The sequence below is a fragment of the Scardinius erythrophthalmus genome, assembly GCF_964197995.2.
Source record: "Scardinius erythrophthalmus genome assembly, chromosome: 22".
NCBI classification, from domain to species: domain Eukaryota; kingdom Metazoa; phylum Chordata; class Actinopteri; order Cypriniformes; family Leuciscidae; genus Scardinius; species Scardinius erythrophthalmus.
Window position 1 is genome coordinate 6,906,673 of NC_138242.1, and position 21,814 is coordinate 6,928,486.

General features: G+C 37.4%; 1 protein-coding gene across 9 annotated transcripts in view; it reads right to left on the bottom strand.

The window, feature by feature from the left end:
• Positions 1-21,814, bottom strand: part of dipk2ab (divergent protein kinase domain 2Ab) — a 52,901-nt gene that overhangs the window by 25,287 nt on the left and 5,800 nt on the right. For 6 of the 9 annotated variants that reach the window (XM_081353076.1, XM_081353078.1, XM_081353083.1 and 3 more), the window contains exon 2: positions 19,527-20,410. The exons of the other annotated variants lie outside the window; for them this stretch is intronic. In XM_081353076.1, coding sequence (XP_081209202.1) covers positions 19,527-20,180 — 654 coding nt within the window. In that variant the 5' untranslated portion in view covers positions 20,181-20,410. The remainder of the gene's footprint in view (positions 1-19,526; positions 20,411-21,814) is intronic. 9 annotated transcript variants of the gene reach the window in all.

Below are 21,814 nucleotides of genomic sequence, written 5' to 3' on the forward strand. Positions count from 1 at the left end.
ATAAACAGCACTTTGTCAGTTAGCATTTCATGATCTAAATCTAGATCATGAAATGCCAACTGACAAAGTGCTGTTTATCTATGCATTTATTTTACACAGAACTACTCAACCGCGATCGCGCGTGGAGATAATAAATAATTAATTTCCACAAAGCGGCAGAGGTGGGACAAAGTCATTGTTATGCAAGTCACAAGTAAGTCTCAAGTCTTTGCCCTCGAGTCCCAAGTCAAGTCGAGTCAAAGATGAGGCAAGTCCCGAGTCGAGTCAAAAGTCAAAGCCAACAAGTCTCAAGTCGAGTCCAAAGTCCTACCATTTTAGTTTCGAGTCATTTCAAGTCGTCTTACCACAGAAATAAAATGCATACAAATCATGTATGTCTGTAAGATTTGTATTTATTTAAACCTCTTTTTATACAATGACATTAATCAAATACAGTAAAAAACAGAAAATTTAATTTTCACAAAAAAATTCACATGAATTTATTTCTTCTGCTGAACAGGAAGGAAGGGGGGGGGGGGAGATGGGTGCAACTAGGGGTGTGCCGGTTTCAGATTTGGTGATGACGGTTATAACGTGAGTCAAAAGTATTGTTCAATGTTGTTATCAATAGAGATACGCGGATGGTGTATTATTTCATCCGCAACCGCATCACAAAACTCATCATCCGCACCAACTGTTTTTGACCAGATGTCAAAGCCGCAAGAATGCCCTTGTCTGTTCTAGAAAGGATGCAGCAAATATTAATGCTAATGTATGAGGCCTCAGCTGAGTTTCATTCATTTACGATGAGATGCGCTCTAGTTCAGCTTCACAATGCAACGCAAGTGAACGCGGCGCATCGGAGCCTCAATGTCACGGTTATTTATTGTCTCCTATAGGTTTTAATTATTAAATACATGCAATAGGCTCTATGCACGAACGCTGCTAACGTATTTCCGGTAGGATCTCAGCCGGCGTCTTTACTTCCGCATAGCGCGTTCTATAGGACAATTCACTTTAATACAATTAATTTTCTCAGAAACGGAGACAACGATTTTAGAAACTGATTCGCTAGTCGGATTTTTTTGCGATATGAGAGAATACTCACCCTCAAAGTTGTTGATGTAGCTTGAAATTTATAATTTAAAGAACTTCTCTATCTTACTCATATGTGTGACAGTTAACTGCCTCACAATATTGTTAACATCATTCACATTAACCGCAGGAAGTTTTTGTAAACAGCGAGTGTAATTTGCCATTATCTCCACCTAATGCAAAAACGGCTTCTGACGCAGCACCGGACGTAAGTTAACTGGGCGGGCTGAGACAAAACGCGGAAGCGATCGTACATAGAGCCTATTGGTTGATGAAACATTTATTAAAATTAAGATACAATTTGTACAAAACGAACTTCGCTTTAAAGAAAGGATTTCTACAAAACAAAACTTCATTAAGTGGTAAAAACCATGTCTCCCGATTGCAAATGTTCATTGCTAATGTTTATTATTGCAAATGTTTTTCATTTGTTTAATAAATCTCATAATGATGGCATATCATTATATCATAGCTTTTATTTCTATCTAAAATAATTGGGTCGGTCAGGGGGTACTTGGCAAAGAATCAAATACAGTTGGAAACGACGTAGACCATTAATAACACAGACTGTTAACAATTGTTTTTAATTAGTATTTAAACATTCTCTATGATAATTTTTTTTTTTTGTCAAAAATATTTTAATAACACGGTTTTGGTGGTTATATAGATCTAATGATGGTGTTCAACTATAACCGTCGTTCTTACGGTTATATACTAACCGTCACACCCCTAGGTGCAACTGTGATGCAATTATTAATAATTGTAATTTTTGCATCACAATAAGTGTATTGTCAAAACATTTTAGTAACTAAACTGAATTTTATTAGGTTTAGTGACAACATGTTACAATGTTTACATGGTTCAATTTCTGGTAAGCTACGCTTTTTTATTATTTCAGTTCAATTCACTTATTATGATTTGATTTAATATTGACTCATTTGGATAAATATTAGGTAGGCTACACAAGATAGGCATTCATTTTTCTCAAGAAAAAAACAACTCACCTAATGCTGTAAACATACAGAGAGCCCTATCAGCTGGCAGTATTATTTAAGGTTAAAAATAACACAAATTAAATATAATGAATTTTTTTATTATAATAACAACTTTATTTAATGATATAAGTAAAAATATAATAAACATGTCATAGTACACATATTTAGCAAAATACTCTCTATAGCTCTTTTTTCTAGCCAACTAACGTGCCTATATTATGGTCATTAAATGCTTTCCTGAGGTAAATGTTATGTGACATAATTGTTCTCCAACTGTTTTATTGACCCCTTTGATTGATGGCTCGATATTATGTATGAGGAATATACATTTCGGTAAGCTGTACTGTATCTTTCAACAGTGTTCATTCGTGTTTAACGTAATCAGCTAGAGATGATCGGTTCACGTGCCGCTAGGGATCTGTCGTGTCACATTTACAAGCGCCAAAACGGTATTTATTGTCTGAATTTCGTAATAAAAGTGACAGAATCTGAGAGCAGAGATTTTTTTATATCATAACTAACCTGCTCTGTCAAGTCTGTCGGTCTCCGTGTCCTCTTTGCTTCGCGATTTTTCTGTGCGTGAGAAAAAAAATGGATGTGTGGCTACATACATCCAATAAGGTGCTTATTATTCTTTCAAATTCGTAGCATGCGTTGTGCTTGTTGCGCTTCATTGGTTGTCTTGCAATGTGCCTGCTTAGATGTTGTCGAATCAAAACAACGTGGGACTACAGTGATTGGATGTCGTGCAGGCAGCGCGCGCGCTCTCTGCATGCATACAGGTGGTGCACATTTTTTCACAGATGCAGATAAACAGAGCGGCGTGTGAACGTTTTTTCCCCAGTTTTCATGGGAAGTAGCAAGTCTTCTCGAATCAAAAGGCGCAAGTCCAAGTGAAGTCACGAGTCATTGATGTTAAAGTCCAAGTCGAGTTGCAAGTCTTTGTACATTTTGTCGAGTCGAGTCTGAAGTCATCAAATTCATGACTCGAGTCTGAATCGAGTCCAAGTCACATGACTCGAGTCCACACCTCTGCAAAGCGGTATATTTAGATGTGTATTAGCGAAATAATTGCTATGTAGTAAATGATAATACAATCTAGGATGTTTAAACAAGATAATCTTGTCAAAAGTTTCATTCAGTAGCCGTGCTTGAGCATTCCTGGTCATCAACCCAGTGAGTGCTGCTCAGCAATATGAACGAACTTTTTTCTCGAGACTAATGTTGAGCAAATACAACAGATAGAGAATTAAATTCAGCGCTTTTATTTTCAACATGCACTCATTCATGTCTGTTTTATTTAATCCATGTAAAGTTACGTCTTTATTGGGGCAGGACATGACGGATTTCGCTACGACTCCATGAGTTCGTCTCAATTTTTTAGAACCAAGTTGCATAAAAACTATATCAGGCATTCATGTCTCAAATCTCATTTCTGCATGTCTGTTATGTTAAATAAAGTTGAATAATTAAAGCAAAGCAAGCAGAACATAAGTTTTACCTGTGCACAGAGTTGTTGTTGACTGATCTCCTCAGACGGGCTGCAATGGCGGAATTCTCAAAACGGCCACAAGATGGCGCCGTATATCGGCGAATCCGATATTACAAAACCGATACCCGATTATGGGAAAATGCTTAAATATCGGGAAAAATATCGGTAAACCGATACATCGGTCGATCACTAGACAAAATGTCAAAAGCGTCAGTATATGACGCCCAAGGATGAGAATGCATTGAATCACAGCACTTTCATAATCACTAAGCCATAGCCATAGCGATTTCAATTTTTTTTTTAGATTTATTGTTCAGCATTACTTGAGCATTTTATAATTTGCATGGCTGAATGATGTCTTCCTCTTATCTGAGTCAGCATGAATAACGGAGTATTTTAAGATAATTCATGTGATCACTCCCGTGTGATCATCAAATCCAGAGGATTAAGTTAGCTCAATACAATATTTCAACTTTCCACATCCACCCCAGGCCGTTTACCTTCAGGAGTTAGAAGTACCATGAACTGTCCTCGCTTATGAAATCAGTCAGACGGCGGGCCGCGGGAGTGGAAGGGGGATCGAGCGGGATTCTTTATTGGTGTCGACTTTCAGTCTCTTTTTAATGATAGGCCTTACGCATATGTCAATCATCCCCGCTTGCTATTTGGGGAATGAACCCAGCGCTATGATTGGTTGAACTCTTCTTCTTTTGCTGTTGGTTGATTTGAGGATGGCGTCACCAGGTTTTTGCGTAGTTTAGAGTGACAAAACATACCAGCGTCAAAATGCGTATCCACTACGCAAAATGCGTACAGGTTGGCAGGTCTGATATTACTATTTACCGTATTTTTGATTGAGAGTTGTCATGATTGATTATGCATTTATTCAAAGTAGTTTTGGTGTGTTAATGAATATAGCAATGCAAATGTATTAGGTCTGCAGAGCAAATATGGACTAGCTACTGCCATTAGATACACATGCACGCTGCTGCATATATTCTGCATGAATAGACGTTCATAAATCCCATAGCAGGTGGAGCTGGGGGAGGTAGAGGGTTACAGAGGAACTGTCTCAGGACTAGCCAACAGCAAACACACTATTTAACAAGACTATGTTAAGTCTGTGTTAAGCAAGCAATCGCATTGGCTGCTGAATCAGCAAAGGCCAATCAGCTTGTGTCACAAGGTAATGGTGACATGGCTTGCATATTGCATGTAAAGTTTCCAGAGGTGGAAAGTAACGAATTACATTTACTCGCGTTACTGTAATTGAGTAGTTTTTTTGTGTATTTCTACTTTTTTAAGTAGTTTTTAAAATCTGTAATTTTACTTTTACTTAAGTATGTTTTGTTTAAAGTATTGTAATTCGCTACATTTTAAAACATATGCGTTACTGAGTAAAAAAAAAAAAACATTATTAAAAAAATGAACTAGCATAGGCCTACTATGGTTAAAACAGCGCGCGCGCTCGTGCTCAGCATTGATTGATTGACGGGCGGGAGAACAGACACGTAAAAACCACAAAAAATATGGAGACGGACAATACAGATTCTTTACACACACACGTGAGGCGAACCCCTGGTAAGTATGGGGATACTTTGGATATAGAAAAACGAACGCGTGGTTGTCCTCGAGGCTTGAGCATAGCCTATTCATTTTGCAAAAATTGTGGACGCAAAAAATTGGCTGCAAAAGAAGGAAACACATAGAACGTGTTCGGGAACACCATCCATGAAACACATGAACACATGAAAGTAAAGCTGTAGCCTACAATAAATCAAATTGCGACATGGTCTGTAGTCTATATATTAAAGCACAAGAGACTGCTATATAAATGTATAATCTGCGTGTCTGTGTGAATCAGTGCAAATGAGACGAGCCGTTTCGTCTACTACATACTCAAGTACGCGACGCGCTAATAGTGTTTTCAGCATCTCACAAACAATATGAGAACATGAAAACATGAACATCTCCAGAGCTGCTCTGAGAGAATGACCTTTGAGAAAAACCTTGTCAAATAGCCTACACTCTGAAACAGGACTTCATTGCAACACATCAAAATAAAAGTTTGGTTTAACTACGAAGAAATGATGACATAACTGTTGTGGGCCTACAATAGAATGTACTTCTCATAATAATATTAACAACAACAATAATAATACAGATTATTTAAACATTATTTAAGGATTTTTGTCCATGGTTTAATTGAGTAAATCTGTTTTGCAGCACTTTGCCAAAAAATAAAAGGATGAAAAAATGTGTTAAACTTTTATTTGATTACCACCGTTTTGGATAATATATTTGTTTTAAATCATAAAAAACAAAAAGGATTTTTCTGAATTAAATACATTTCATAGAAGTCTATTGTTCTTGAACATTTTAATAAATTATTAATGATAAAAAATAAGTTGTTAAATGAGTAGTTAAAATGAAAATGAAAATTACCCCATGATTTATCAGCCCTGAAACCATCCTAGGTGTAGGCTATATAACTTTCTTCTTTGTTCTTTCAGACGAATACAATCGGAGTTATATTAATAAACACTTTATAATGGCAGTGGATTGCAACCATCAGTTTAAAGCTCAAAAAAGTACGCCATACGCAGTCTACTTACACCTAAAACGGATCTTATGCAACTCATGACGTCAGAAGTAGTGTAGTGCGTCCTGGCGTAGCATAAATTTCAGCAGTACGTCGCATTACTCGCATAAGTTGCGCTTTAGATTTAAGTCGAATACATATGTTCGTTTGGCCGGAAGCTAGTTATTTTACTTCATAAAGATTTAAATATGAATATCTTTCTTACACAAACTCAACGTTTTGTTTCAGAAGGCCTTTATTAACCCCCCGTTGCCGTGTGGATCACTTTTATGATGGATGGATGGATGGATGCACTTTTATGATGGATAGATGCACTTTTATGAGCTTCAAACTGATGGTTGCAATCCACAGCCATTATCAAGCTAGGAAGCGTCAGGGTGTTTATTAATATCAGAGGCTTCCTTCACCTCTGTACAGATAAAACATTATCAAAATGATTCCAGTTCGCATGGATACGCGGAAGCGACAAATATTTTTTTTGTATTATGCAGGCCAGACAAGTAATTTGGTGAGGTAAATTTGTAAAGAAAGACTACTCGCATGCACACGCATGTGCATGCACGTAATACGCATGTGCACGCCGTCAGCATTTTCACAGATTCACGTTTTTGAAGTTTACACAGAGATGATAGTGTTTTTCAAATTTGTTTAAAGCTTGCACCTTGTAACCTATTTCAAGGTTTACATTCTCGAGCTCCAAACACTGTTGTCGTGCAAATGAACGGCCAGAACACATTAAAGTTTTCTGTTTTCTGTTAAAGTGCTGTCGTGTTAGCGGCCCCTAAGTTAATAACTAATTTGCTTTTCGCAACGAATGAATCAGTCAAAAATGAATGAATCAAAAACTAACTTTAGCTGGACAATAACTTTATTCTAGAGCGGCTGTAAAGCCAAAACACTCTCTGTTACTGTAATATCCTATTATCTCTGTAAAGCTGCTTTGAAACAATCTATATTGTTAAAGCGCTGTATAAATGAAGGTGACTTGACTTAATATAATTCTGAATTTCGTCTGAAAGAAGAATGTCATATACATGGCTTGAGGGTGAGTAAATCATGGGCTGGTTTCATTTTAAAGTGAACTACTCCTTTAATCAAATTCATAATCATTTATTGAAATTAGTTGATTAGACATGTTTTATTGAAATTTTAATAAACAAAACAAATGTTTCCAAAAATACTGTTTTCATCCCATTTACTGTAACTGTCATTTTAACTGATGATAATAATAACCCTAATTTAATAATACAGTTTTTATATTTAATAATTGTTTAATACCATTATATTAGTCGGTTATCATACTGTGAAAATCTCATACCTTTACAACCCTACTCGGGGGACTCCCCAACCCACCCCCGCTGTTAAAAAAGTAACTCAGTTACTTTTACTCTGAGTACATTTTAAATGAGCTACTTTTTACTTTTACTTGAGTAGATTTTTCGACCGGTACTTTTACTTGTACTTAAGTAAAAAAAAATTGTAGTAATAGTACTTTTACTTGAGTAGAATATTTTATTACTCTTTCCACCTCTGAAAGTTTCATTACTGAACTAAATATTAGTATTGTTACTATTATAATTAGTATAACAGCTGTTGGAAGAATGACGCTATCTTAAACGTTGCTATTGCCATGATGATTGGCACATATTTGTATCTGCTGGGTATCAAAATCAATGTTTGAGCATGTGATACACAGTGAAAAGTATATTGAATACTGTATAGTTAAAATAATGAAAAATACAGATTCAAAACAATACTTTTGGTCAGTAATTTTTCTCAATTCACCCATTAATTGATACTCCTAACAAACATTTAAATAAGTGGGGAATAATTTAGTAAAATGTTCATGTAATTAATCATGTTCAGTCCATGAAGAGCTAACAAATGCTGTGCTTATTTGATGCTCCCCCAGTGCACTTATAGTTCTAATCCAGAATCCAGGAGTTATTAACGTTAGCAATGAGGCGTTGAAGTGGCAAAATAAATTGGAAACTGGGGTCTCATTTAACATTGACTAAACTTTAATATTAATAAAAAGAGGTGCTTGGGTGGAATTATTTCCCTTTATCTTTTTTTAAGAAGCATGGTTATGAGATAGAAAATGTTAATTCAGTGGCATTCAGAAGTGCTGAGGGAGCACAACTCCACCTGAAGCGAGAATCAGTGGGACATTTCCATTCTTATCCACATAACAAGTTCCTTACTCACCTCGGATGTGGTTTATTTTAAAAGGAGCCAAAATCAATAATAAAAAAATAAAAAAATCTGAAAAAAAAAAAAAGAAAATGGAAATTTTAGTCAAGGTTTCTCACCAAAAAAAAATTAAATGACTTTTTCATATGTAATATGTTCATATGTAAATAAGCTCCATACTAGGGACACATCTTATATCAAAGGCCATATCGGTCTCGGTCAATAAATGTTAATTTTTAAAGTAAGAAGGTAAGTATTTGTGATTTACATTATTATTTTTTTATTTATTTTTTTGGTCTGCCCCCTAACAATCAACTAAATGTTAGTCGACGAGAAAAGGCTTTTTCGACTAAACTTTAATCAGTCTTCAGTCGGATAAGAAAAATAATTCACAGGAATTTGCGAAGTCACGCAGTGACAGATCTCTAACACGGCTGGTCAATGCGGTATTATGTCAGGCAAAAAATCCAAAGTGTGGGGACATTTCGAGAGGGTAAAGAATGACCACAAAAAGGTGATGTGTGACCTCAAACAAGACTTATTTAAAAAAAATGTAATTATGTAAGCCACTTTACACAAGAGTTCGTGTGGAGCATGGAAGCTAAATAAGTACTGCACTTACACATTTAATTTCCATGTCCATATATAAGGCTGAGATATATATATATATATATATATATATATATATATATATATATATATATATATATATATATATATATATATATATATATATATATATACATACATACATACATACATACACACATACACACACACACACACACACACATATTATTATTATTATTTTTTTTTTTTATGCATTCTTATCTCAGAAAAGTTTATGCTATGTTTGCCGGTTTTGTTGCAGCAAGCCTCATGTGCTGGAACGCTTTATATTTTAAATGCTCATTATTATGCTTTAGTATTTCTCCCCGATTAATCGATTAATGGCTTAAATAAATGACTAACAGTCGACTTGGAAAATCTTCAGTCGGGGGCAGCCCTATTATTTTGGCTAAATGTCACACCTTAAATTAATGAACCATGTAGGCTAAATGCTAAAACCAAGAAGATAAAAAAAAGAGAACAAAGAAGAGAGAATGAGACCGTGTGCCCAGCAGATCTCTAGAGAATCCACCCTGCTGAAAATGAAACAGCTTCAGACAAATGGCTTTCCTCCATAGGAGAGGATGAAAAGTAAACCTGCAGTTTTTACAATGTCATGCCCTTCCAAACAGCGTCTCAAACGAGAACAAGTCTGTTGTGGGTGCTTGTGTAAGCAAGAGTGGACTAGTAAGAAATCTGTGGGTCAGATAATTATTTGGTAACACTACATGTGCAGAGTCAGATGGCAGAAATCACAGTGAATAATCAACAATAAAGATGGAAAAATGTGTGCGAAAATTTCTATTGGCAGAACTAGTGGTAGTGCATGTGTATTTACATCTTGCAAACTGAAAATGTACGTTTCTGACATTTATTCTATTATATGTTGTTGAATGTGCTTCAGAGTTATTTTTTCCATAGTGCATTACGTTATGTTTATATTCCCATCTCTAAAGTCACAAAAGTATTTCCATTTTGCAAAAAGGTTCATCTTGACAGCAAGCGAATCCCTATTAAACATCAAAGACTTCATAAAATGAGCGAGAGCATATGTGCATTAACCACAGACTGCAACAGAGAAAGGGAGCGCAATCATTTGGCCTGAAATATTCATTTTGATTAAATATGTGTTGGTTTCAAGTCCTAGGCTACATGTAATGGAAGTAATGATATTTTTTATGAGAACAGTAACTGTAGTTGCATTATAACATGTCATCAGATATAATTGCAAGTATTTCCCCACATTTGCTGGAGAAACAAATGACAGAATCTGAATGATAGCAATGTTTTCACAGAATACACTAGTATTTTAAATACAGTTGTTAACAGCATGAACTGACATGCTGTAGTTGAAAATAGTCACTTAAACCACAATTCCCAAGTAACTCCAATTACTATGCTGTAATGACTGGCTCTCAGAAACGGCTAGAGAGCCTGTACTGAAGTTCAAGACTGCCTTGTGATACGTGACTAACTTGCCATTAATTATTCCATATGAAATGCAAATATAGGTAAAATGTCAAAGGTGAAATTGGCTGGAAATATGTTCTGATGTTTAATTTAACAGTACGGCATGAACATCATTACGATGTTCTTATTAGTGCTTCATCTTGTCCTGCACTGGATCAGTCACATTATTAATTTGTTTGCCAGTAAAATTAATCACAAACTTGTTACTGGCTTGTCTGACTGTCTTGTAGTTGCAGACCACCTGCTTACCCAGTAAACAACACTAACACACATAAGAGTCCAAGTACTTTATATTTCTAGTTTTAACCTCCTCCTGTGTCACCCAGAGTTCTCTATTAAACACTTCTATAACAAGAAAAAAATAAAAATCCCCATTCCTGATTACGTTTTCTCTTTACTACTACCCCACACGAAAGAATCCAAAACCACATTTTACCATCCATTCTTTACAGTATTAATATGTGCTGCAGAAGCAAATTTCACCACAATTTATTTCTAAACACACATCTGAAGTCACACGTGTTCATCAGCCAATGGAAAAGTGCTGTTATATGAATTTAACATCAAACAATCACAATAGAGCCAAGTCTTACCTTGTGATAATCTATGTGTAATTTAATTTGAAAAGCAATCTGTTTATCCAAAGGGAAGCTGCGGTGATGCACAGCTGTCAGAGGCTTGCTCGCTGTCCATTTTCAAGAAGTACACATGTTACCCCAGAAAAAAACATTGATGGTGCATTATTAATAATAACAAGAAGTTATTTTCTTGTCATATTTTCATCAACATTATGTTGTAATTAAAATAGTTTCATTGTCGTAATCAGGTGCATAACCCCTAGTGCATAGTTGTAAAACGTCTACTATAAGACAATGATATAATACACAATTTGTAATACACAATTACTTTTAGCAGCCATCAATGCAGAAATATGCTTTTCGCCAGCAGAATTGTAGTTACACCTACCAGTCTGGGCTAGGGTGTGGGATAAGTTCAATATTCAGAATTAGGGATCTCATTACCTTGGAATCAAGATGTTTGCTTTTACCAAAATAGATGTTAGCTGCAGTCCTAAACTGAAGCTTAAACTGTCTCATTAAAGACAACAGTAATTAGCAGCCAGTGTTTCAAAAGAAACTGTCACTAACCAGCTTTCTCGTGTAAAACACTTTGTCAGGGTGTGGTGAAATTCTCCACATTATCTCAAGTCATCAATCCCTGAAATCCATAACAGACATGTCAGGACAAGTGTCTAGCACTGGTTTAGATGAAGAGTGATGAAATGCTACAGTAAATGCAAAAAAATAAATAAAAAATAAATAAATAAATAAATAAATAAATAAAGACATATGGAGGAAAACATCCTCTCGCCAGCTGTGAAACATATTACACAGTCTGATAAGCCAATTTAAAGGGCTGTTGAGGAATAACTAAACATAAGTTGTTTTGTTCTTCACATTAAATGGCTGCCCTTTTCCCTCAAACCCCGTCGTTGACCTACGGTCCGCCATGCAGGCGTGGAAGCAGAACAGCCCCCGTCTGGCATTTTGCTTGGCCATTAAATTTTAAAACCGAGTCGGTCTACAGAGAGAACTCGTCCCTGCAGGGTGCCGTGCTTATTCTACAGCTTGACAGACTTTTCAACACCCCTTCCCCCAAAATCTCCCTCTCTGCATCCCATCGCAGGCTACAGACCACCAATCCACCAGCTGAGGACAAGAACAAGTGAAGAGAGAGTGAGATAAACAAAGCTCTGAAGATTTAGGTCGGTGTTCTGTTGGTGAACAATTCATGTAAAAGTTCATGTAAGACATTTAAAAAAATATAAGAATGACACAATGGGTGATTAATTTGGTGGGCATAACTAATTTGAATTATTTTTTTGGCCTTATCTCGTCTTTTAAGAGAAAACTCTTCACTTGCCATTGCCAGGTTTTTAATGGCTTTCAGTGTTATCACTGTTATAAGGTAGAGGGCGCTATTACGCATCTCCTGAACGAGAAAGAATCTCCAGCTCAAATACAGGCAAAGAAGCAGCAGAAACGAGCGATCGCTGGAAGCAGGTATGTGACGTTCGCAGGTTTGTTATCATAGGAACATCGACTCTACATCTCCAGGCCCCTAAACATGACGCGGATCAAAGCGAACTGTGATTGGTTGCATTACATGCCAGTCAAACATCCTCTTGGGCGGTCCTTGGCCAAAGAAAGCTGCGATGGAGTCCAGACCCTCTGCCGTCAGTCTGAAGGTCTGGCTACGAGAGACTAGGACTGTGCAAGCTTTGGGGGTGATTTACTCGATCTACTAAATCTAGGCTATGTTTTGATCGTCGCACTGAATCTGATCCAGACATAGTCTTTGACAAAAACACAATTTTATAAGCTTCATGCTTAATGTTTTATATTCTGGAAAAAAATATGAGACCACTGCAAAATGATCAGTTTCTCTGGTTTTACTATTTATAGGTATGTGTTTGGGTAAAATTAACATTTTTGTTTTATTCTATAAACTACTGACAACATTTCTCCCAAATTCCAAATAAAAATATCATCATTTAAAGCATTTATTTGCAGAAAACGACAACTGGTCAAAAGAACAAAAAAGATGTTGTCAGACCTCGAATAATGGAAAGAAAATAAGTTCATATTCATTTTTAAACAACACAATACTAATGTTTTAACTTAGGAAGAGTTCAGAAATCAATATTTGGTGGAATAACCCTGATTTAAACCTTGTACGTGGCTTGATTCATGCGTTCTTCACAAAGACAAATCTGCCCGATTCCAGCCTTGCTGAAGCACCCCCTAAACGACCATTAGACGACCAGGTGTTGGACAAAGCTGAAAATTGATGATCTGGGGGTACTTTAGCAAGGCTGGAATCGGGCAGATTTGTCTTTGGGAGGGAGGCATGAATCAAGCCACGTATAAGGTTGTCCTGGATAGTGGTCAACCGACATACGTATAGCCGATACGTTTTTCTGATTGGCCGATGTGTTGGAAGTGGGACTTTTATTTTGACGGGCGGCGCTGAGAACACCAGCGCCTGAGAAGAGAACGGCAGCGCCTGCTCACACAGCGCTCACTCGCATTCTCCGTCTTCATTAGTTTACATTCTCTGTCAGTCATATCTAACACTTTGTTAGACAGAACTGGTAAACAAAGAAAGTAAATGGTAAGCAAAAAAGTAAAGTGTTGCTTTTATATTATTTGTTACAGAAAAGGCAAACAATTAGGCTAAAATACTCTCTCATTTACTGTCAACATTCAGCAAATGCGCATCTACATCATTTAAATAAATCTCTGAATATCTAATAAACATTTAATTTCACAAACCTTGCAAATTTAATGGAATCCAGCTGTGATATCTTGTTAAGTGTGCATTTGTAGCCTGATAAACGTGTTACTGCGAGTGACGGTCGGTCCGTGCGAAGTGAGTGAATGCAAACAGAAGATCAGCTTCAGGAGTCACGATCGAAAAACTTTAAATCTTTCATTTTAAAATATGCTGTGCTATATCCAGTTGCCCACTGTGTCATCTTCATATCGTTTTCACTGTGTGCTGTATAATATTAGCGTTACCTTGTCTTTATTTGAAAAAAATGATTACCAGTGCGCACAATCTTACCAGATTACTGAGTGCAATGTTACAGTGTTTACTTCCTTTTTATTCACATATTCATATATTTTTAAACAATTACTTAATTTGTGAAAAATACTGTAATAGTATTGCAGATTCAAGAAGTTGGCATCTAAAGTATAAGCATGTTTATTTTAAAGATTTGTTTTCTAATTTATTTAAAATTTATAACGTATTGATTAAAATAAATCTAAAGTATAGAATAAAAATATCGGTCATCGGCCATCCTGCTCTCTAAGATATCGGCATCGGCCATTAAAAAAACAATATCGGTCGACCACTAGTCCTGGAAGAACACTTGCTTCCTCCTGCTCTGACAAATGTTCCCCAACTCTGAGGATTGGTTTTTCCAGCAGGACAATGCTCCATGCCACACAGTCAGGTCAATCAAGGTGTGGATGGATCAAGACCCTGTCATGGCCGGCCCAATCTCCACACCTGAACCCCATTGAAAACCTCTGGAATGTGATCAAGAGGAAGATGGATGGTAACAAGCCATCAAACAAAGCCGAGCTGCTTGAATTTTTGCACCAGGAGTGGCATAAAGTCACCCAGCATCAATGTGAAAGACTGGTGGAGAGCATGCCAAGACGCATGAAAGCTATGATTGAAAATCAGGGTTATTCCACCAAATATTAATTTCTGAACTCTTCCTAAGTTAAAAAAAATGAGTATTGTGTTGTTTTAAAATGAATATGAGCTTATTTTCTTTCCATTATTCAAGGTCTGACAACACTGCATCTTTTTTGTTATTTTGGTGGTTCGGTATAATTCCCTCCCACAACTGTCTTACACAACTGCTTACCCCAAAGAGCAGCATCTGCCTCCGAAAGCAAGATAACACATTATCTTATGTATAACACGTTATGCTATATACAGTGGCTTCTCCTACTTTTCCAAGTTACATTTAGAGCCCGCTTATCAGGAAGTGACGATTTTGTTCTCTTCGACTCTCTGGATGGCAAAAGTGGTGCTTTATTCACAAATGTTTTATACAATATTCCAATTTTGTGCATAAGTTAAATTCACAACTTTGGATGGAGACATAGCTATAAGCAATTGACTGGCTATGTGTGAAACCCTTTCATGTGGTTTTAATGCTCTCTTATAATTTTTTTTTTTTTTTAAACCTGCCCTCATTTGACTCTACAATCCAGAGGGAGCTTTCAGAAGTAGCGGTTTGACACTTTTTCTCCAGCTGAACTCACAAAATATGTCAGGTGCAGGGAGGAGTGTCTCGACAAGCGGCCGCTCTGAAGGCGAGTGCTGCACCCTTGACTGCGTTAACCCCACAGGCCTGTCATGTCCTGTTGTCAAGCTGGCTGAGCAGGCAGAGCCTATGCTAACGCGGGGGCTGTTAACAAAGTACCATGCTCCTGGCTAAATTTGAGCAAGGTCACCTAAACCAGCCTCTACATCTATCGAACATGACCTCATGCATCACAGCTTCACAGACAGAAGATAAAATGCAGGGAACATTGGCTCATGAAAGTGTGAATTAATAAGTCTCTGCAAAGAATGTGGGTCACAGAATCTCTTCAACCTACAGCAGAGAAGCAAAGCATAATGTTGTTTTAAAGGTTAAAATTTGGCTGGTTGAAAAAGGAAAATTTCATAGTTCATGTGAATAGTATAAAATAAACAATGGCTGGATTCAGCATTTCACAGCAGGACTGTGGGCCTTTTAAAACAAAGGCCTTACATATCACATGCTATTCATTATTTCTGGCCATCATATTGCTTTCTAAAAATATTTATTCCTTTGGGATGAATTGCTTTCCACGTGACTTGCAGCACCATGATTTCGGCAGACAGAAAAGGGGAGAGTGTTATTGGCCAACCTTACAACAGCACTGAGGATTGGTTTCCACTGACTAAAACAGGCCGGTTTCTCACACAGCTGAGAGAAAAGACCACTTTACTGCCAGACACATCAGAGTAGATTGGAAACTAAAGCAGTGGTGAAATGGCGTCATGGTATTTTACAAAAATATAAAGTGGGAGTGAGAAGTTTTGTGGGAGAAAAACAAGTTCTGCTTGAATTCATTCAGAAAATGAGGTGATTATTGATGGCTTAGTTACAGTTAGGGATGCAACGATATAAAAGTTTTGGCAGATACCAATAATTCTTTATATTTGAAACCCTATAACTGATATGTATATATTGGCCGCTGAATCTAAAGCTCACTTATGCTGAAGTGCATGTTGCAAGCACTTCAACATAAATCAAACATATACAGTACAGTAGCCTAGTTTGAACCAGTGTAAGATAAACTATGGCCAACTTTACCAAAAAAGAAAAACAACAACAACAAAAACAAAAATCTACTGCCTTAAAGTAATGCAAACAAGTTATTGGACAACATTACTTACATATAAAGAATCAAAATGCATGTGCTATAAATAGAATAGCCACTGCACAGACAATAAATGGGGTGGTGGTGTGGCGCAATGGATAAGACACATGCCTTTGGTGTGAGAGACCCGGGTTCCAATCCACTGTGAGACACCAATGTGTCCCTGAGCAAGACACTTAACCCCTAGTTGCTCCAGAGGCGTGCGACCTCTGACATATATAGCAATTGTAAGTCGCTTTGGATAAAAGCGTCAGCTAAATGAATAAATGTAAATGTAAATGCAATAATTGTTTTAATTAAACCACGTTGTAGATAAAAACAGCATTGCTGTTTTAGCTGTGGGCGCTAGCTGTGAAGAGCTGAATGAACACCAGTAAACTGAAGCGCTTTGTTACCAGATTAATTAACTCAACGAAACACATCCTTTTTGAGATTTATCAGATATTTATGCAACATAAACATAATATCACAACTTCAACTAATGTAACTTCAACTAATACTTCACTTCAACTAATGTATGCACAAAAAGATAGTGAAGTTTAACTAAGTTACATAGTCAGAATATGTAACTGCTGTTTTGGATGCGCTCTTGCAGCAATAACGCGCTAAAACATGGCAACTAAAACCAAAGAATTCACATAATTGTATTACAATAGTGTACATGACAGTACCAAATTAACATAGTTATAAATTTTGTGCATTGATGTTTGAATGGTGTGCGCTTAAGATAAAGATAATCATTCGTAAACTGAAACGCTTTACTACAGCATAATTAACTTAACCAAACGCATCCTATATGAGATAAATCAGATACAAAATGAAGATCGTAAAATTGCACAAAAGGCTGCAAATGCACAAGCAAACTTGACTGTGGTAGTCATGTAGTGGATGTGTTCTTCCCATAACAACACGCTAAAACATGGGCGTACGAAAAATTCACGACATTCTTTAACAGTAGTGTTCTCATAATCTTATGTAGCCTATATGACAGATTTGCGCTGCACATGTTGCACTTAAATGTATTTTCATTTTCAAAGCGATTCCATTCATATTTCAAGCAATTTAAAAACCATCATGGTGAAGAGTGAGCATCTGAAGTGTCTCAGCTGAAAGAAATAATCCATTATTTCTTGGCTTTAATACATCGACCTAATTTTCTTATCAGGCAGATAACGAGAACATAAAAAATATATACCGGTAATCTCTAATTACAGTACCCCAAAAAAAAAAAAACCTATAGGATTCGACATGTGCCACAGCAGTACTGTGGAATTTTGGACATGTTCTGAAAACTTTTCTGAAATATTCAAGCATAAATTCTCCCTGTGTGGGAGAATTTTTATGTGTGCAAACTGCACATCCGAAGCGCGTGCCATGAAAGCTGTGTCTGATAGCACGTGAAGTGAATACTGAATTGAGCTCTCTTTCACAACTTCTTGCACTTGATTGGACAATTTCACACAAAATTATGTCAAAATGCACATCTTGGCGAGTATCCTAGTAAACATAGTTGGTTGTGTCTTAAATGTGCGTTAACAGTTGAGAAAGAAAATGCATGTGTACAGTATCAGTACACTGGATCCGTGCATTGTCTTAAATTGACAGCAGCCTAATATTCCTGCTGCTGAATATGTTTTTAAATGTTGCATTTATATTTGTTGCTCTGTAAAGAAAGAAGCTTCTACTTGAAACAACAGAGAAACTCCAGCCTTATAAAACACAAGCATATTTTACGGCTTGGTATACACTCTGCATAGTTGCCATTAATTCTTTATGAGCTGGTGCACAACCACTCATTTCCTTCTATTCCTGAAACATTTAGGTGTTTCTTGTTTAAGGAACAGCTAAAGGCAATAAGCCACCCTTCAGGGTCTCCCGGAAGCTTCTTTGGTGCTTGGAGAGTTCAGGTTATCCAGTACTTCCAGGGGGAAAGGATTCCCCATGCCAACAGTTCACAAGTTCAGCATAGAATGAACTATTTATGAGTATTGAAAAACATGCAGGAACAGCTCAAACAGAATAATTATGTGCCCAATCACAGATAGACGGAAGGAGATGTCCTGGAAGGGGACCTTAGGATTGGATTATAAATCCAAGGGTGCTTTGAACTGATATGTAATGACATTAAGACATTGATGGAATTATATAGATATCAGAAAGAGGGGTGCTGCAGAAAAAGCAACAGAGAGTGAGAAACAAACAGATAGACAAATGTGGAGGATGCTGAATGACAGGGACCACACACACACACACAACTAATCAGATTTTATAGATTGGGATGATCTCCCCTTTGTCTAACAAATGCCAGAGGGTGCCAGGTCCTTGTGAAAGATTAGAGGTCAGCAAGAAACTGAATGTCTTCATAGTGCTTGTGTTACTTTGTCGTTCTGAGCATTTACCACCTGTGGTCAATGACAACTAAAATTGAAATTGATCGTCAAATTGTAAATCAGTATTGGAAAGTGGTCAGATAGTGGCCCTTATTATCATGTCAAAATGGGAAGTTGCATAAAATATCAGGAGAGAAAACACTGATATAAAGGCCAAATAGTACATAGCGAAATACCTTTTAACTGTGCTAATAGGAAAATCAGACTACTCTGCAAGGCAGATTTTGTGATATCTTCGAGCTCTTATGGTGATAAGCAAAGTTTTAGAAACAAATTTGAAATGACCATTAACAGTTTGCAGTTTTTAAATAATTAAAATTGTTCAAAATATGCATCAAGGCAAGACAAATCCATCAGCTTTGGACTACAAGGCTGTAATTAAACACTTCCCAATTGAGGTCCTTCAAGATTACAGGGGCAGGACTTCAAACTCGAGAATTGTGGCTTACAAAATAAGATGCAGCCAGGAATGGAAACAGAGAGGCAGGGAAAGTAGCACACCCTACAATTTACAGCGGCATTTTTTAGCCTATTTGCAGCCCACCAAACTGACAGGTTCCATTCCGCTGGCAGAATTATCAAGGGCAATTCAAGAGCATACGTTATGATCTGGCTTTTAGAACACAGACGATATATTACAGGCCTAGGGAGTCTGTCAGAGAGAGATGGGTTAGTAGACAGCATGAAAAAAAAAAAAAAACCTACCTGAAGAACTAGGGGCTCCGGATTGAAAGCCAAGGTCATCAACAACTGCATCCGTTCTGTGTCTTTAAGGTTCTTGAGAAGGAAGCTTCCAGAGTCCTTTGTCTCAGCATACCTCCTTACTATTCTGTCCAGAAGTCTTTGGGATGGACAATGAACAAGGTCTGACCAGCCTTCCACGACGTCTGGAGTTAGGAGTCTGACGTCTCCATTAAGTCGGGCAAACTCAGTCTTGTACATGGCCTGGATGAGATCGCAACGAGGCCGTCCTGTTGCCCGCTTGCAAATCTTCTGGTCAATATCGGTAAGTTCTTGGTTGGAACCCAACCGCTTGAGTACAATCCTCCGCGTACCCTCGCGAGGCTCCCCGTACTGGGCGAAGAAAACGTTTTTCACATTGAAGACATCCAGGAAGCGAAGGCGACCCCAAGTCTCGAAAGATATTTGTCCATTCATGAACTTGCGACACCAACTGGTGCCAAAGCAGGCTGGGCACTTGTTGAGGTTGATGAACCTTCGGTCAGTGAGTTCGTTCTTTTGGAATGAGGCGAAGAGGTTGTGCGTGTTCATCAGCAAGATGACAAACAGCCCCACGACAAAGAGAAGCTTCAGACACCGGTACAGACGACCAAGCTTGAGAGGGAGGAAGCGCAGCATGTTCGTGCACTAGCCAGGCAGGGCGGGGGTAAAGGGTAAAGGGGGAAAGGGCAATGAATAGTGTCAGGGACAGGACTCAATGGATCCCCATCACTGGTGCTGACTCATCACCTGGAGTTGCCATAGGGGGAGGAACAAGCAGAGTCCCCCCTTACAAGTGCTCGCTGGGTTAAGACATTCTCATAGCCATTGCTCTGGAGCACACTGTGCCAATGCACATAAAAGCTTGCCTGCAAAAAAGCACACAGAAAGATCAAACATATTACATTAAGTTGCAGGCCAATTTCCTATTAAGAACAACTTTACACTATTTGAACAGCTACTATCCATTTTTCCAAACCTGAAATTTCTCCTTTCCAAGAGTATAAACCTCTAAGCAAAACCAAGATTGTGTGTTGTTTCAAAATGTTTAACAAATTGGAAATGTTCAAGTCATTTGAGCGAATACATTGCTTTCCGAACTGTAACGAGATGGATTTCTGCCAGACCAATAAACGGCGAGACACTCTGTACCAGACTGTGCTGGCTCATATTTCCCTCAGAATAACTCCTAACAACTACGGATAAAAATAACGCAAAAAAAGAAAAAAAGAAACGGAGGATAAAATCAGTGTTTTAAAAAGTGAGCAAACATTAAAAACAAAGATATGGCCTCTTTGAAACAAAGTATGCTAAAGAAACAGTTTGTAATACTGCTCGTCAACAATAAAAGCAAATGCTCTGTGATTGATTTGCAATTGATAAAAAACAAGTGAGACAGACTTTCTACTTTCAAAAAAGATGCGCTCCTCTGTGTATCACCAGAAGAGTCATGCTGAGCATAGTTTAACCTTTGATCAGAGTTGCCCTGGTAAGTTTTAATCTCTCTTTGAAGATTTCTCTTTGAAAAAGCCTTGTGTCACCAAGGTAATGTGGGGAGGTGAAACACTGCTGTACAGAGCACCATGAGAATGTGTCTAACACAGGGGTGCCACTGATACTGATGAAGCACATCAACTGACATGCAAATCAGACAAATGAGGTGGACACCTGCAAGTAGTGCTATGCTAATACTCAGTCACTTTTATACTATGTTAAAACAGGCTATTACATTACCACCCAAGTGTAGTTTCCACCCTTAGCACCAAATTCTTTATATGGCCGCTTACCATGCAAATGGACAATTTTCAATTAAAGCTCATTACACCATGCCTATTAAAAGTGATGGCTTTCGAGAGCTCTGCTCATTAGTAGACGAGTCAGTGTGATTAGTGAGCATGTTGACAAATTTCTGTGCATTTTAATTGACCTAGTGAGATCGGAGTTGCTGGGGGGGGGGGTAATCTACACCAGAAATTATAACTCATATCAGTCCTGAAACACCCTTATCAGACAGTAGTGTTTAAGGGCAAATCTCACTAAACCATGTTCTAATAATATTCCAAATTAAAAATGAAAAACAAATTATAATTTGCATTGTTTTGTACCATTAGGATTGGCATTTTGACTTCTGACAATTAAGAACATTTTCTCAGCAAATTTTTACTGCCTGGATGTTTACAATTTAATCTCATTTATTTGCAAATCTCATTAGAAAAGTTGAAGTAATGCAATGCAAAACATGTACTGAAACATTTACTGCCAATGTGAAACAG